The 17,174-nt window shown below is 34.1% G+C and overlaps 1 protein-coding gene across 6 annotated transcripts in view; it reads right to left on the bottom strand.

The window, feature by feature from the left end:
* Window positions 1-2,068: 2,068 nt before the first annotated feature.
* The window catches only part of LOC112661217 (U2 snRNP associated SURP domain containing), a 54,342-nt gene continuing 39,236 nt past the window's right edge, over window positions 2,069-17,174 (bottom strand). For all 6 annotated transcript variants that reach the window (XM_025449127.3, XM_049099591.1, XM_049099592.1 and 3 more), the window contains 5 exons: window positions 14,686-14,845; window positions 11,830-11,940; window positions 9,430-9,548; window positions 7,818-7,994; window positions 2,069-6,490 (listed from right to left, as the gene is read on the bottom strand). In XM_025449127.3, the coding sequence (XP_025304912.1) occupies window positions 6,352-6,490; window positions 7,818-7,994; window positions 9,430-9,548; window positions 11,830-11,940; window positions 14,686-14,845 (706 nt within the window). In that variant the 3' untranslated portion in view covers window positions 2,069-6,351. The remainder of the gene's footprint in view (window positions 6,491-7,817; window positions 7,995-9,429; window positions 9,549-11,829; window positions 11,941-14,685; window positions 14,846-17,174) is intronic.

Genomic DNA, 17,174 nt, shown 5'->3' with positions numbered 1-17,174 from the left:
TCAGCTTTATGGAAGACCAAATAGTGTTTTGAATCAGTTTTGCTCTTCCAGATTCATGTTTGTGCAGTTGCAAGAACTCCAAATTTACAAATGTCCTGAGGCCATTACTACAAGCCATTATTTCTGAGCAGAATTTAAAATGTAATTTCCTTTTCAAACTCCATAGTTTCATCTCTCCAGTCTTTTTAGGTACATTACCCTAAATGTATTATCCCTGCATAATCTGAAAATACCAACTGTAACATGCAAATATACACAAAACACAAGAGTTCAAGTCCACTCACATCACTAACCCTCTCCTTCGTCTTCTCTCAGGGATACTGTTCTCTATCCACTCACCTTGTGAAAATTTCCACATGGCTGCTCACTTCAGGTAATTTGTGATTTCTTATAGATTTTTTTCTTTGAACTAGGGCAAAAAAATCCAGTACTTCATCACATTTTATACTATCTTCCATGCTCCTTGCCCCATATACCATATTTAAAATTGTTCACACTTAGATTTTCCTATATTATGGGCTTCCTTTCAGAAACTTTGATCACAGAGCTCTACAATAAGTGACAACTAAGAAGTATTTTTTAAAACTTAGTTAATAAATTTTTTTCTTAAAGGGGATTAACAAATGTCATATCGTACAACTGGGACAGCAGTATATGTACTGATATTCAATATGCAATAAACCAACATATCCCCAATGTAAGTTTATATATTCTATTACAGTGCTATGGAATTGTAGAGTTACCGTTTTATTTTAGTTACAAGATGTTCCCATCATTAGCTTTCAGAAATGCTGTTAATTTTAAATACCACTGTGTGACAACCATGTCATGACTTACATGTGATTTCACTGTTAGGATAAACACCCAAGGTTATTCCCCATTTTATATGTGAGAAAATTAGATTCTGAAACATGACACAACTAGTGGCAGGGAAGAGCTGGTATTCCAGTCCAAAGAGGACTCCACAGCCCCAAGCTCTTCCTCCTTTTCCTCCACTCTAGGCCATGCCGTATCTCGTTTAAAAATCAAAACGCAAGTTCCTTGAACAGTTTGAAGCTCTGTGTTTTCTTGATAAAATAACTTAAATGAGAATAGGTTTTTTCTTCTTTGTGGCAAATGAGTATCTAATCCAAACACTGTGTTTATTAAATGCCAAAGTTTTATTTTCAGCAGGCAATAAATAAAACTAAAAAAAAAAAAAAAGAAAGAAAAAAAAGCATGAGTATGGTCATTAATACAATTTCAAAGTCACACAGCTTGCTTTGAAAGTATACTTTGTACCCCATGCTATGAAATGTAAATATGAAATTATACTAACCATTAAAAAGAACAGCACAGAAAGTGATAAAAATGGTAAAGAATGTGGTGTGGAGTGGTTGGCATATATACTTGGTATTACTTTGTTTTCTTTTGAAGTTTTTACTCAAAATAGAAAATGCTAATGTGCCATTTGGGAAAATCCTTTTCAAATTCTGTAAGGAAATAGAGAAACTTTAAAGAAAAAGTAGGTTTTAAAAAAAGAACTAATGCACATGCTACCACATGGATGAACCTTGAGGACATTATTATGCTAAGTGAATTATGCCAGTCACAAAAAGACAAATACTGTATGATTCCACGTATTTATCTGGAGTAGTCACTCCCAGAAATAAAAAGTAAAATAGTTGCAGGGTGGAAAGGAGATGAAGAGTTGCTTATTGTTATAATTTCAATTTTGTAAAATGAAAAATTCTGGAGACTGGTTGCACAATGTGAATACACACTTAACACTACTGGATTATACACCCCAAAATGGTTAAGATGGTAAATTCTGTACGACAATTCTACCACAATTAAAAACCTTAAAACTTTAAAAGAAACAAAAGGATTACTTTTAAGGTAATGATATTGTGATTATGTTCAGTTTTAAAAAGAAAACATTCGGAGATACATATATGCAGGTTGATAGATATTTGGAATGTTCATTCTATGTTTTTTATGTTTGAAATCTTCCCCAACGAAATAAGGTGGAACAAAATAACTCTTCAAAAAAGGGGAAACCAATCATAAAATTTCCTGATCAAGAGAATCATCTATCATGAAAATATTTTATTAGAGTTTAAACATAGAAAATGTAACATTTTAGCTACAACTGATAAATGTGACACATCACTTATTCCACTTGAGAGAAAGCTGCTGATAACCAGACATGGTTTACTGGACTTGCATTAGAAAAACTACATGAAGAAAAATTACATGAACAGGCTAAAGTTTGCTATGAAAACAACGTATTTTTATTAAAGTAATTAAAAGTCAAAAAACAACAACAAAAGGGAAATTCCACAACCTTTGCAACTATATAATCTTTATGTAGAAAAACTATAAAGTGACAGTCTGGAAAGCAGCTCCACAATAAACTTAATCCTTACATCAAGAGTAACTAAATTATGGAATCAGTTCACCCAAAAGAAATTGTCTTGCTGCAAAAGATTTCAGCTGAGCTGAGTTCAACTATATTATTCTCATTCCTGAAAAACTGTCTTTCCTGATATTTCAAATCACCAGAGATATAACGTACAGGAGCCTGCTGAAGTAAAAAGGATAAAACAAATACTCCAAGCACAATTACATGAAAATGAATGAGGGCATTTTATCTATAGATCTACAAAACTATATAAATAACCAATTATACACATAATCCATTTACACTGAAGCTCCATGAGGTGGTACTGAATAAACACTGAGGCATTGAATTTTCAACAATGGAACATGGCTCACTCTGAACAGCAGCACATTCCCACCTTTCAGTCTATCATCACAACACTTCCCCTGGGATCTGCATTTGTGGATATCTAAGTCCTGGGAAGTTGATGACAAAAATGGAGGAAAGAAAGCCAAAAGGGTAACAAATTAAATACCCCCTACAATCTGCCTAAAACCTGCATGTGAAATACAAAGAAACCAAGCACTTTGTGAGTTTTTACAGTCACATGTTCTTTTATACTAGTGTCTTCAATACTATCTGAACTGTATTTTCTGTAACTAGCTTTTCCATTAAAGTATAAAAGGAAACAGAAAAAAGCTATTTCATAAATGCAGTCTTAGAAAAGCGGTACTATTTATTTTTAAAAACAACCTTCTCTGTTGAGGAAATCACACTGTTGTGGTCATTAGAATAGCTTACGTCACTTTGGCAATACAGGGATTTATTTTTTCTCAGTTTTAATAATCATAATGATAGGCTATTATCATGGCCATATAACGTCAGAATTTATGTGATCACAAAGGCAAATGTGTGAGAAAATGTCTAATAAATTTAAATCATGATTAGAACTTCTTAAAAATATTTTCAAGAATATTAAAATTGGGGGAAAATACAGAAGTCATAAGCAAGTATTTCTTCTAAGATTCTTTAATTGGGATAAAAGTCTCAGGGTTAGCTCACAGGAATGGTCTGCAATAAAGAAAAATTAGGTCAGTGTATAGTAATTTCTGCAAACTTTAGCAGAAAAGCCAAGAACAATCTGAGCATCATAAAAGCATTCTTTTGGGTCAGGACTTTTTGTTGTTTTAGTTCTTTAATCTCTAACTTCTCAACATGTTACAGTTTAGAAATGTCCATATGCTTACTAATGGTAATAATGAAATACAATGTCAAAGAAAAGATAAACAAACATGATCCTTTTCAATCATAGGTCTCTCTTTGGTAAGAAATAGACCACCATTTATTTACTTTCTCTCAGTGTAGGAGAAGGAGACTAAATGGTATTAACCTGGTAAGAAATCCCTGTTTCTTATGTTAGGATAGCGGGTAGAGTTTAAGCCACGCCCTTTGTAAGAAGAGTAGGTTAACAGAGGATTTCTTCTTACTTGGTAGAGCATAATAACCATCTATTACAGAGCTGGAGCATGGTATTTCCCCTAACTAGGAAGTTACCCTACAAAAATCTTAGTCAACTTGTAGAAATTCTGCTATCTAATGAAGAGTGTTCTTTAGATGCAAAACAGATGAATAATATGCTATTTTTAAAAAATGGTAAAGTATCTCCCACCTTAGAATTCACCAATTTCTCATCCTGTTAAGCTTTCATAGAATCCATGAAGAATTAAACAGATCTACTCTACATATTTTCTCACTAAGACTGGAAATAACCTATGCAACAATACCATTTGCAATTCCAGAAAAAAATCCAATATAATCTAATACACACATTAGCAAACTTTAGAGACTATATACTCTATCAAGCCTAAGCAATCCCCACCCACCTCCCCAAAAGGAAGCCAGTCTTTTCCTCTGTAAGATATTTGTTGTATCTGGATCCAAATTAAAAGAACTGCTAAATTCCATTACAGTAGCAAAAATACTACAAATAAGCACCCAAAACTGACCTAACAATTTCTACTCACCCCTCCTTCTCCAGGATATATATATATATATATATATATTTTTTTTTTTACTTAGAGAGAAATAAGCATTCCTTGTAACTTGACTGAAAAAAAACATTACCTGATCAATTATTTCTAAGCTATACTAGATACCAACTAATGATGGAATGCCCAAATCACTAGCAACTCAACATTATTTTTGCACAGAAAGGTAATATATAAAATTCCCCTCCCTCCAGGCAATGAACAGAGGAAAAAAAAGCATGTTACTTTAAAAATGGCTGTATCTGTAGGTTTTTAAAAACCAGCACCAAATGTTCATGTTTAATTATTCTGAGCAACATTTAGGAATTAACATTCCCTAACATTATGGTCAAACAAGAGTGAACAATAAGGGAATAACTTTCAAACATTATTGCATGTTGATAAGAACTATTAAGTCAAATAATCTGATTGGCTCATTTGTAAAGCTGCTGTAGGTTTTCCCCAATTTGGAAATAGCACGCCTCACTGCTCAGGTAATAAACCTCCTCCCCAAATCATTGGTACAGCGTAATTTTGTAACTAGGTAACATCAAGTAAAATTACATGAAAATATAGTTTTAAAAAGGTTACTCAAAACAATCCCTTATTATAATGGTTTTCTACTTTCTCTATTAAGGGGGTGGGGATGAAGGGGGGACATCAAACCACAGCATAAAGTGTCTAGAAAAGCTGAAAGATTCACAAATAGTAGTAATATCAGTTCAAGTCTACATAACCCTTTATGACATTATATTGATAGCAATATTATGATCAACATTATACAAGTTTTCTTATTTCTTCCTCACACTGTAGCAATTTTATTCCCATTATAAAACAGATTTTAACTCTGCAAATTGTTTAAATCAACTTTTTGCACCTTGAATTTACAAACCATTAGATGTTAAGTTTCCTGAAAGCTATTTTTACTTTTAAGCTTTACTTAAACTAAACCTAAAACTCAATTCTTGAAAAAAACAAAAAACTAAGGTGCTTTAAACAGAACTTTGTAGAAATATACTGATACCAGTGTTTGAAAGATAAACTACCAAGAGCTATAAAAGGGCAATTATCATATAAAAAACTTCTATGGCCAACTCTTGTTAGAAAATTTATTTTATAAATAAACTTCTTTCATGATACAAGATGAAATCAAAAGATGGAGATTAAATTTTTCCCTAAAAATAAGTAGTTGCTCAGGACATAGGCTGAGTATACTGAAATCATATTGCTTCTTTGATGAAAGAAAAAATATTTTAGCCAGGCATTCCATTAACAAAAAAGACCATGACACCTTTCCCTAGTCTTTTGATCTCTGGGTACTACTATTACCCAAGATAACCTCATTGAAAAAGTTGGTTGGCAACCCTACCTAATAGGAGTCTCAGGTCCCTTAATTTTGATAGTCATCTTGGTAAATATAAAACTTTAGCTACTTGAACAATGGAGCTTATAAAGTGCATTAAGTATAAGAAACACAACAGAAGTGCTGAACTCACTTGGTAGGACTTTAAGGGACTTGATGTCACCAATAGGGCAAAAAAACAACATTATAGTTTTCTGTTCAGATTTTATTTGAAATCTAATTCAAATTGTCAAAGCTACAAAAGGGGGGAAGACATCTGTATTATTTTTGCTAAGTCACAACATCCTAAAACAAAATACTACTACTGCCAGCAGATCCATTATACACATTTCTGATGAAATTCATTAGCACAATAAAAATTTCATCTTGAGAAACAGCCACAACGAAAGTAATTTATACAATATAAAACAATGACAGGTCTACAGATGCAGTTACTCATGAGTTTACACATGCATTCACAAACAAATAAACAAAAAATCCAGGAATGCTCTTTCATTTGATTTTTTGTTGTTTTTTTTTAAAAAAAAAAAAAAAACAGACCATTCAGGCACAAAACAAAACTGCATTTCCAATAAGTGACAGCATCTTAAAAATTTATGTCAGTGTTTGTTTTTCTTTGACTTTTTATGAGACCTGTGTGGAGATCGGGACTGGGATCTGGATTTCTTCCCTGACTTTTTAGGGGATCTAGACCGTGATCGCCTAGACCTTTTAGGTGTCCTCGAGCCAGATGGTGATCTGAGGAAACAAAAACAATTTATCAAAGTCATATAATCAAAATGGACTATCCTTTAATTATCTAAAATGATCTTTAAGAGAGCGCAATGAAAGTCAGAAATAAAAAAGGTTGTAAACTTTCTGAATTTATACTTTGCCTACTTTACACACACACAATTTTGTACCACCTGTGCACTGCATCAATGATTAGTAGTGTGCTTGCTTAAAAAGACAGATTCCTGGGGATCCCTGGGTGGCGCAGCGGTTTGGCGCCTGCCTTTGGCCCAGGGCGCGATCCTGGAGACCCGGGATCGAATCCCACATCGGGCTCCCGGTGCATGGAGCCTGCTTCTCCCTCTGCCTGTGTCTCTGCCTCTCTCTCTCTCTGTGTGTGACTATAATTAATTAATTAATTAATTAATTAATTTTTTGGAAAAAAAAAAAAGACAGATTCCTGAGACCTACCACTGCTCTATTTAATCAAAATCCCAAGAGGTAAGGACTGGGAATTTGCATTTTTAATAAGCTCCCCAGGTTACCAATATGCCCCAAAGTCTGAACCTCTAAATCTACAAGATAAAGTTCAAAATGGCATCTAAGATCATTCACAAAATTTTTAAAACACAGCAGCACTGCAGCCTATCTTGAAGGAAAAAACACCGACTATTGCATATCATTCAAAGCAATCATTTAAGATACCATAATTCTGTAAAGTACAGCTCATGAACATTACCAAAACAAATGCCATAAGAAAAGGAAAAATTTATTTTATAAAAATTTTATTAGAAATGCTCACAAAAATAAATTTTTAGGATACAAAGCAGTTTTAGTTCTCAGGAAAATTCCACTATATAACACCAAATGAATAAAACATTTCTTAACCATTTTTCTGGAACTATAAGGAAAAAAGTATATAACACTAAATTACCCACTGAAGAATGGTATTTATTTCCACAAGTCTCTACCCAAGAACCTGCTAATAAGATGCAGGGGCAGGAGGAAGAAAGTAATGTTATCTTTCTCTCAGCCTTGACAAAAATCAAAGAATATTCTATAGAAACTGAGGAACAGAATGAAAAGTAAAAGCAGCTATATCTAGTCCACATAAAACACTGGATATAATGTTTAAAATTCTTGGCTGGTCTTTACTTGTTGGAAGCCGCCTTGTGCTTTAGTCATGAGAAGACTAGGGTAGGGAGGTGGGAAGGAATAATCTAAAATGAAAGTATACTTCTCTGGTTTTCTAAAGCCCTTAAAAAATGGCTGCCAGCCAAATTATTTTCAAAAACTGGTACAATGACAACGAAACTGGCATTTGAAATATTACAAAAAAATAACTTGCATTTACCTTTTGGCCTTTTTGCTAACATCTCTAGGAGAATCTTTGTGAGATGACCTGGACCGTGAGCTCTCTTTATGAGATCTTTCTGAACGCTCTGATCGCTCCGATTTGGGTGAAGGGGATTTCACTCGTCTACCACTGCTACTGCGAGATGGGCTAGGGGATGTGCTGTGTCGCCTCTTCCTATGAAACAAAGCCCCCAAAATATTCCATAAGTGAGCAAAGGATCAGGTATTCATTTTCCTTCTACTAAATTAGCTATTAATTCCTATCAGTTTACACTAATTTTATTTTCATTAACCTTGTTAATGTTATTAATGTTATATCCAACAACATTCATTAGCCTTGTTAATGTTATATACAACAACATTCAAAGCCCTTTATAAAGAACAAGAAAGTCTTAAAGATAGGTTGACCAAAACAAAAACTGGATTCAACTAATTGGATATTCTTTAGCTAGAAGACTGGGACAATAGATAAAATTTCATTAAGGTCTCTGGTTAGATAACAGTGTTTTCTTAAGGTTAACCCTCCAATCTCTAACTTTTATTGTGGTTATATAAGAAAACAGCGCATCATTTGGCAAGTTACTCTTAAATGGTTGGGAAGAGGGAAAAAGAAGGGGGTAAAATTAAGCAGAAGTAGAAATATTTCAACATTTGGAGAATGTGGGTGAAGGATATCTAGGAATTATTTATACTATCCTTGCAACTTTTCTATAAATCTCACAGTATAACAAAATAATAAATATAAAAAACAAACAAGTGGTAATTTAGCATTTAACCAATTAGTATACCTATGTTATTTGTAATTACCTGTAGAGTAACTAAGCCAGAATTTATTTGCATTCACTTGGTTATTAGGAAAATCTCAGTTAACTAAAGCAATTCTCTCTATTAAATGAGATATTTAAGAAATGTGAAAATAAAAACTAAAAGAGAAACAATTTTGATTAGAATGAAGACTTAGGGATCCCTGGGTGGCGCAGCGGTTTGGCGCCCGCCTTTGGCCCAGGGCGCGATTCTGGAGACCCGGGATCGAATCCCACATCGGGCTCCCAGTGCATGGAGCCTGCTTCTCCCTCTGCCTATGTCTCTGCCTCTCTCTCTCTCTCTGTGACTATCATAAATAAATAAAAAATTTAAAAAAAAAATTAAAAAAAAAAAAAAAAAAAAGAATGAAGACTTAAAGTGAGGAGCGAGTCCCTATGGCTTATGTACACAAACTGCTTTTAGACAGGATTGGGAGACTCAAGGTTACAAAGGCAGCAGCCTCAGCACAGAAGAAAAGCTTATACTGGAGCAACAAGGAGGATGTAGCAAGCCTGTTTAGTTATTTAAACCTTAGGTTTGATATCTAATATGGTAACTGAATTCTTGCACTTAACTAAGGCTAAGGTACCATACGAACCATGTAATGGGATGATGTCCCAATTAACAAAGTGCCAACTAACTGTCCCATTTCTCAGTTAATTCCGCCTCTCACAGGCAGGAGCCCAACATGTTTATCATGAAAAAATACTTTTCCAGTTTGTTGGCATCAGGGATGAAAAGATTACAAAATTAAACATCATTTCAAAACTTGAAAGCAGTGTAAGTATTAAATGAGAAATGTATACCTTTCTTTCCTTGTTGGAGTACATTCATCTTTTTCTTTCTTGTCTTTGGATCGAGATTCCAATTTTTCTTTATCCTTTTTATCCCTTTCTCGTTCTCTTTCTAATTCTTTCTCTTTCTCCTGTTTTTTAAAGAAAGAATATTTAGTCATTAAAAAAATACCAATTATTTATGCAATAATATTTTAACTACTTTTTAAATCACTACTAAAGGTATAATAACATTGTTTTAAAAATACCTACTCTTCCAGGAAAACTAGTTATTTCTTCTACTTATACTGAGTGATAATACCAGTGACAGCAGCTAAACAGTTGTTGAATCCCTATCATAGACCAAATAATTACTAAACAATTTTCTATATACCATTTCATGTAATACTTCAAAACATCTTTAGAAATATTACTATTATCCTCATTCAAGAGATTAAAAATGAGACTCAGGAAGATTAAGTACCATGTTCATAGTCACACTGGATGGTGTAGTCAGGATTTGAGTCCAAGCTGTAGGGCCAGGACTCTTAACTACTAACTCTGTCCTTCCACTAAAATAACAAAAGAAAAAACGAAAAAGCCAACAATACATTGACCTTTCTATCTTAGACTACAATAGAACAGTCAGTAAGCAGCGATTCTATAGCACGCTGATTTAATCAAAAGAGAGTTCTCTCCAAAGCAATAGACTGAATAGGAAAAATAGTCACATTAATCATCCATCAGAAGATCTCATTAGTAACAACTACCATTTTTATTGGAAATTTTAAATCCTAATTTATAAAAGTACTGACCACATGATTATACAATTATATAAACCAGAAAGATGACCTACCTGCCTACTCCCACTGCTACAATTGCCACTCCTCACTTGAAATTATTTGTTAATAATATAATTAAGGGAGTAGCTACAGCAAATGAACTCACAAAGCCAACTTAGTTCTTCATAAACAGGAATTTAATTTCTCTAAGATTTGTATGCATCAAGAAAGCTATCTGGTAGCTGATAAAAAGCCTATCCCAGAAGCTGCAAATATTTTTTGTTAAGAACTATACAGTAAATATTTTCTGCTCTGTGGACCACATTCAGTCTGTTCCAAGATTCACCTCTGTCACAATAGGCCAAAAGCCACTATCGATAATACATAAGTGAAGGGGCATGGCTGTGTTCCATTAAGCTCATTTAAAATGAGGTGATGGCCTGTGTGGTGATGAGTCTGCTGACCTCTGGTGTATACCTTCAAGAAACACATCCTCCTCTCCAGTTACAATTGTGGAATGCAAAGAGATTAAAATGATAATACATGCATTACCACCATCAGGATCAGTAAGTATCTCAAGGTGTAGTCCTCCATGCAGATCAAATACCTGCCACCAATTCCAAAGGGACTCATGGAGTACAGATCTATCTTTTAAAAAAATCTCATTTTCTTTTTTTGAAATAAAACACAGAGTACAGAATTAAAGAGTAATATAGAGGACACTGTCTTCCTCTAGTGATCTGGATATATTTTCCTGTTTAATAAATTTATAGGAATTAAACTAGTTAAAATACGTGAAATATTTTAAACAATTTAATCCAATAAAAGAGTAATAGTAGCTATTATCTCACACTCCTGCAAAATTGAGACTATCAACTTAGTTTCACAGTGAAATACAGGCTCAGTGCCTTGTCTAGGAGTACACAACAAAGGGCTGCACCAGCAATGGCGCTGCACAGCGCTTAAGGTCTTTTACCATACTGCTCCCATCACCAGTTCGCTGTTAATAGCTTTAGTGATTCTAAGTTTTGTTCTAGCTTGTTGTTCTTTCTCTATGTAGTTTTCTTTGTAATGACAGTCAAGATACAGATAAAAATTAAGAGCAGTCCCAATAAAATTCCTGGATTCTTCCAACAATTAATATGTGGGCTTCCTTGTTTTAAAATTCTCTGTATATCGCTACATATTTTTTATGCATAAAGAATACGAGGCTTAAAATTCACTGATGAGGTATTTCTACCACTTGGTGTCCTTCTTCAGAAACAATGGAAAAAGAGTCCTAATAGAGCTTCCTAAATTAACTCCATCTTTGTCTTTGTGCCACTTCTGAAGGCTGCTGGTGTTTTACCGTCACAACAAATGCTGATGCTTCATATCAGGCCTTTTAATTCTGAAAGCATGCTTTTAGCAGATTTTCTAGTCCTCAGGTAGTATATCCAGAATAAAACTGTGTGCTGTTGCTCTAAGACCCTTTTCTAAGTTGGAATAATAGTAAAATATCAAATTTCAAATGTTCCTAATTGTCTACCAGTATTCAGCATTTTACACATCAAAGGATGTAATGAGATATACTTTTCCTTAAGTATACCAATATACCAATATTGTAGGTAGTCAAACAAGTATCTTTGGAAAATGCATTATTATTCCTTACTCGTTGAAGAAGTTTATCTCTGTAGTGTTCTACTTGCTCCTGAAAGCTCTGGCCTGGTTTTTTGGGTCTTTTTCCAGATTCCAATTCATCCTGAAACTTCATAACTTTAAGCTGTGAAATAAGACATTTTAAAAATAAATATTTTCATCACTGTAGCTTTTCAAGCAGTGCTTTGCTCCTTTAAAAAATTTTTTTTCTTTGAAATAAATGTTTTAAAAAAGAAAATTATAAACACAGCAAAGTAGTAACTGATTAGGACTCAGTCAACATAAAGCTCCCTCATGGGAGGGCCACTTGCTAGATGAGCCCAACTATGCAGATCCAAGTGATCAGACATGGGCCCACATGCTATCTGCACAGTCACATGAGATGACTCAAAAACCCACGAACTGTAGCTCATGCCCTTAAGAACCTACTTATTATTCTCAACACAATGATAATGAATTTGCTATATGGCTCCCCAAATGTGAAAGGCAAGGTTGCTAAATGCAAGCACACCTCCAACAAAACAGGACAGCAGGCAGAACACAAGAAGATAAATAATTTTTTTAAAGCAGCATTCTTTACAGTTCACGTAGGACCAAATACAGAGCTGCAGAGTTTAAAGGTTTCACTGTTTATAATACAGGGCAATCAATGTTCAACTATAGACATTTTTATTACAATATATTTATAGAAGAGCTTTCAAAAGAAAAACTACAGTATACAATATGCTGTAATAATATACAGTAATATGACAACAAACATTATAACAATGACTTTATATATATGTGTATATACATATATACATATATACACACACACACACACACACACATATATATTCCTTATTGAACTAAGGAAGGACATAGAAGGACTAAGAACAAGAACTTAAGAGGATGCTGGAGGCAGAGGTGGAGAGCACATGGATCCTGGATCAAATATAGGGGCAGAAAGAGTACAGGAATGAATCTCATGAGCCCTGAGTTCTAGTTCACATTTGCCACCAGTAGTGAATCTTTATTCCACACAACTAAATCTCAGAGTAAACAATGGAGAAAAATTAGGTAACTCTAAAATGAAGCCAAGGGGTGCCTGGGTAGCTCAGCTGGTTAAGCGTCTACCTAAGCTCAGGTCATGATCCCAGGACCCTGGGATCGAGCCCTGCACATCCCTGCTCAGCTGGGAGTCTGCTTTACCCTCTCTCTCTGCTGCTCTCCCTGCTCATTCTCTCTTTCAAAAAAATACACAAAATCTTAAAAAAAAAAAAAAAAAATTCAAAATGAAACCAAGACCTAGGTTTGAAAATTAGGGATTTGGTTGACCATCTAAATCTCAAAAGGGTAGTAAGTTGTGAGAGGTAGGCACTAAAAGAACAAGAGAAACAAGCACTGAGTAACAATGGAGAGGCCAGATTATTAAGGAGCACAGGAAGTATGGAAATGTGTGTATGTAGATGCGTATCTCTCTCTCTCTCTCTCACATATATAGATACAGTGTGGAAATAATAATGTTCACAAAAACCATCTAAGTTACCAAAAAGCCAAATTATGTGGTTTTCTTCTCGTTAAGCCAATAAGGAAACGTAACATTTAAAAACTATCCAACAGTCTGTTTTGGCATTTAAAAGGGGTAACTTCATTATCAAGAAAATATTTTTAGAAACGCCTGGGTGGCTCAGCAGTTGAGCATCTGCCTTTGGCTCAGGATGTGATCCCGGGGGTCCTGGGATTGAGTCCCGCATTGGGCTCACTGAAGGAAGCCTGCTTCTCCCTCTGCCTATGTCTCTGCCTCTCTCTCTCTCTTTCTCTCCATGTCTCTCATGAATAAATAAAATCTTAAAAGAAAAAAAATACTTTCCCTGTTAACATTCTGGCTTGGTGATATCCAAGAAAGAGTTGGGCAAAAACCTGTAACAGCCCAACAGTGATTAGAGAACTGGAAATATGGTAACTACTATGGTAGATATTATAAAGTAGTAAGAGGAAGAATCCTGACACATAATAGGCATGCAAAATACTGTTAATTAAATTAACAGATAAAGACCTAAAATACACTCTCATATACACTTTTGAGACTGGCTGACTGCTATCTATACCAATATTTATCAGGAATGTTTCTCCTTGGGGCAAGGAATGAGGAAGGTTCCCATTACAACAGCCTTTCCTGATATGTCTGACTATTTTTGGTAATAAAAAAAAGGCACTGAAAAAGAAGAGGGGATTGAGGGAGGGAAAAATCTGCTTGAGATAGTTTGGACTCATTCCCATAAGTTTTCCCCTTCTTACTGTTAAGTCCCACTTAACGCTCACTCTCCCCATCACAAAAGGATGCAGGCACTTAAAATGGACCCACTGTCATAAAATGTACACATAATTTGAATGTGCCAGAAAATATCTTACTTTTCCTTGTTACATACTATGTACACTCAAATGTAATGGGACTTCATATTGCCAAATGTAATCTATTCATTAGAAGAATTAGTATCTTCAGAGGATCTCCTATGTGCCAGATACTGTATTAATGATGATGAACAGACAACAGACATGGCCCTTTCCTCCTGTAAATCACAGCCTAGTAGGGAAGAAGACCTTAAACAAGCAAGCTAAGAACAGAGAAATAAAACACAAGCCACAATACATGTAAAATCACAAGAGAAAGTAAAAAGAGGTAAGCAAATGCAGAAGTGTAAAAGAAGGATAGCAGGAGAGAAGGGATGCTTAAACTAAAAGGCCTATTAGAAGTCAGCTGGTATAAAGATTTCTAAGCAGAGAGAACACAGCATGCAAAGGAATGATGCCAAGAGGGGAACTTAGGTCAGTGGAAAAGTGACAGAAGACCAGTGAAGTATAGTTTCAACTTCACTGCAATACTAACCTCAATTTCACGAAGTTTAGCTCTTTTTTCCTCGCTCATTTCAGAGTACTTAGAAAACTTGGACTCAGTCATTTCTTCTTTGATTGGGTTAGAGTACAAATGATGTTCTTCTGATTTGGAACTTTGAGTATCTTCTTCATCTTCACTTTCTTCTTCTTGACTTTGGAAATAAGCAGAAGATATTGTATGTCAAGGCAGAAAAAATGTTACATTTTACAGTCTGGCTTTTTTATATTTTACTGCCTTAGACCATAAATAATATTAACAAAACAGAAGAGTCCAATTCATCACTAAAACATTTCCATAAAGTATTTTACCAAATAACAAGCAATTTTCGTAAAACTCTTATGTTTCTTCCACTAAAAAGTCTAAACTTCAACATAATCACTTAAAAGAATTCTGTGTATGTTGATGTTATCTGTGTGCCTTTCATTCAGCAACAAACTTTCCTTACAGTGTTAAGTGAAACGAATATTAGACAATGATTCCCCATACTTTTCCAGTTCAATTTCAGGAAGTTTATCGTTAAAAAAGCCAAACATATTTATTACTCTTTCTTCAGCAGAGCCACACACTAGAAAATACATGAGTTTGTATCATACAGTTAACTATGAAACAAGGTAGCATGTAAAGACCTTATCTAATTAAATTAGCACATAACCCCAGGAATAAAGCAATGTACAAATTTTAAATATTATCATACATTAGTACTCATAACAGAGTTGATTCTGAAAATTGTACTGGTTGTACATCAGATAAGAAGAAAACGAAAAACTAAGTGATTACCATGAGTAAGGATACAAAGAAGAAAAAATCTGCTATCCCTCCAGAAGCAGTATAGTGGAAACGGGCAAGCAACTGTGTGCAAAGTTGGTGGACTTCATTGCTAGACTAGGATTGAAAAAATGTTCCTGAAACATAAATGAAGACACTCCCAAAAAAAAAAAAAAAAAAAAAAAAAAAAGTTGTGGGATCCCTGGGTGGCTCAACGGTTTAGTGCCTGCCTTCAGCCCAGGGCGTGATCCTGGAGTCCCAGGATTGAGTCCCACGTCGGGCTCCCTGCATGGAGCCTGCTTCTCCCTCTGCCTGTGTCTCTGCCTCTCTCTCTCTCTCAATCTCTCATGAATAAATAAATAAAATCTTTTTTTAAAAAGTTGTATGCTCTGGTACAGGGCTTTGGTGTGTACATATGTCAAATCTGTGCAAAACAAGTCATTCACACATAAACTCAGAATATTCATGTATATGCAAACAAAATTCCTTTTACAAATAATATTGTGACATTAACATTACTGGCACAGCCTAGAAAACATGCCATTTTCCCTTTAATATATGAACCTTATTTGTTGGTATTTGGGTACTAAACACATTCTGCCAAAGTAGGAATCCTTTCAGTACATATTTAAAATTATTCATAATAATGTAAAAGTAATTATAAAGAAATTCTTTCCAAAAAATTAATTATTTGAGAGACTGATAAAAGAACTCACACACTGATGAGAAAATTTTAAGCAAGGCAGATAAAAAGTGTTGGCAATTCAGAATCAGAAACATGGTACTAAGAGAAGACTATGCTACTAGCTTTGTAATTTCTTACCCAAAGGTAACATTGCTAAAATGCTTTCCAGAACATTTCTAAAATGCTTTACAAACTGTATACTCTCAGAGCCCCACAAATCATTAGTACCACATAAAGGTACACCTACTACAATGCTTAAAGAAGAAAATAGTAAAAGCAAATAACTTTTAAAAACTATATTCTTTTTAGAAATAAATATTTTATAACACTTCTCATTAATTTATCAGAAACTTCCTAAATGCAGTTTTTAGTTAATTTTTTTAATCACAATTGTCTTTTATGGTGCATAAATTTTTTACAAGTGTTTCAGACGCTTTTAAATGGTTAAACTATATATGCATGTGTATGTATAAATACAGAGGTTTGCTGGAGGATTATTCTGGAGAGAGTCACTCAAAAAGGATAAAACATAATTAATTACATTGTGGTATCTATGCAACGGAAATGAATTAACCAATTCCAGCTTGTTATTTACAATTTTTCAAAAATTTTTTTCAAATTCAAATATTCCTTAATTAACATCTTTGTACACTTTCCTGAATGCTTTCAACTACAGATAAATATAGAAGAGATTAACTATGGATTGACACAGAATAATGCCCATGACACTTAAGTGAAAAATGGAGTCTTGGAATAGTATGTGCAGTATTATACAATTTATGTTTAAAATAGAGAATACATGTTTTCCATATACAGAGAAAAAAATCTAGATGGCAAGACACGAATCATTAACCATATTTACTTTTAAAGTGAGCTACACTTGATAATCTAAAATACATATTCATTTTACAATTGCTATGTTAATTTTTCAGGGCCCAAGCAGTCTGTTCTAATTGGTTTTGACTTTAGCTCTTAGTTACCAGTTCTAGGTTCAGATCTCATCACAGCTTCATCTTACTCTTTTAAGGAA

Source organism: Canis lupus, chromosome 23 (assembly GCF_003254725.2).
Source record: "Canis lupus dingo isolate Sandy chromosome 23, ASM325472v2, whole genome shotgun sequence".
NCBI classification, from domain to species: domain Eukaryota; kingdom Metazoa; phylum Chordata; class Mammalia; order Carnivora; family Canidae; genus Canis; species Canis lupus.
Note: the sequence above shows the minus strand (reverse complement) of the source record. Positions and strands in the feature narration are given on the sequence as shown.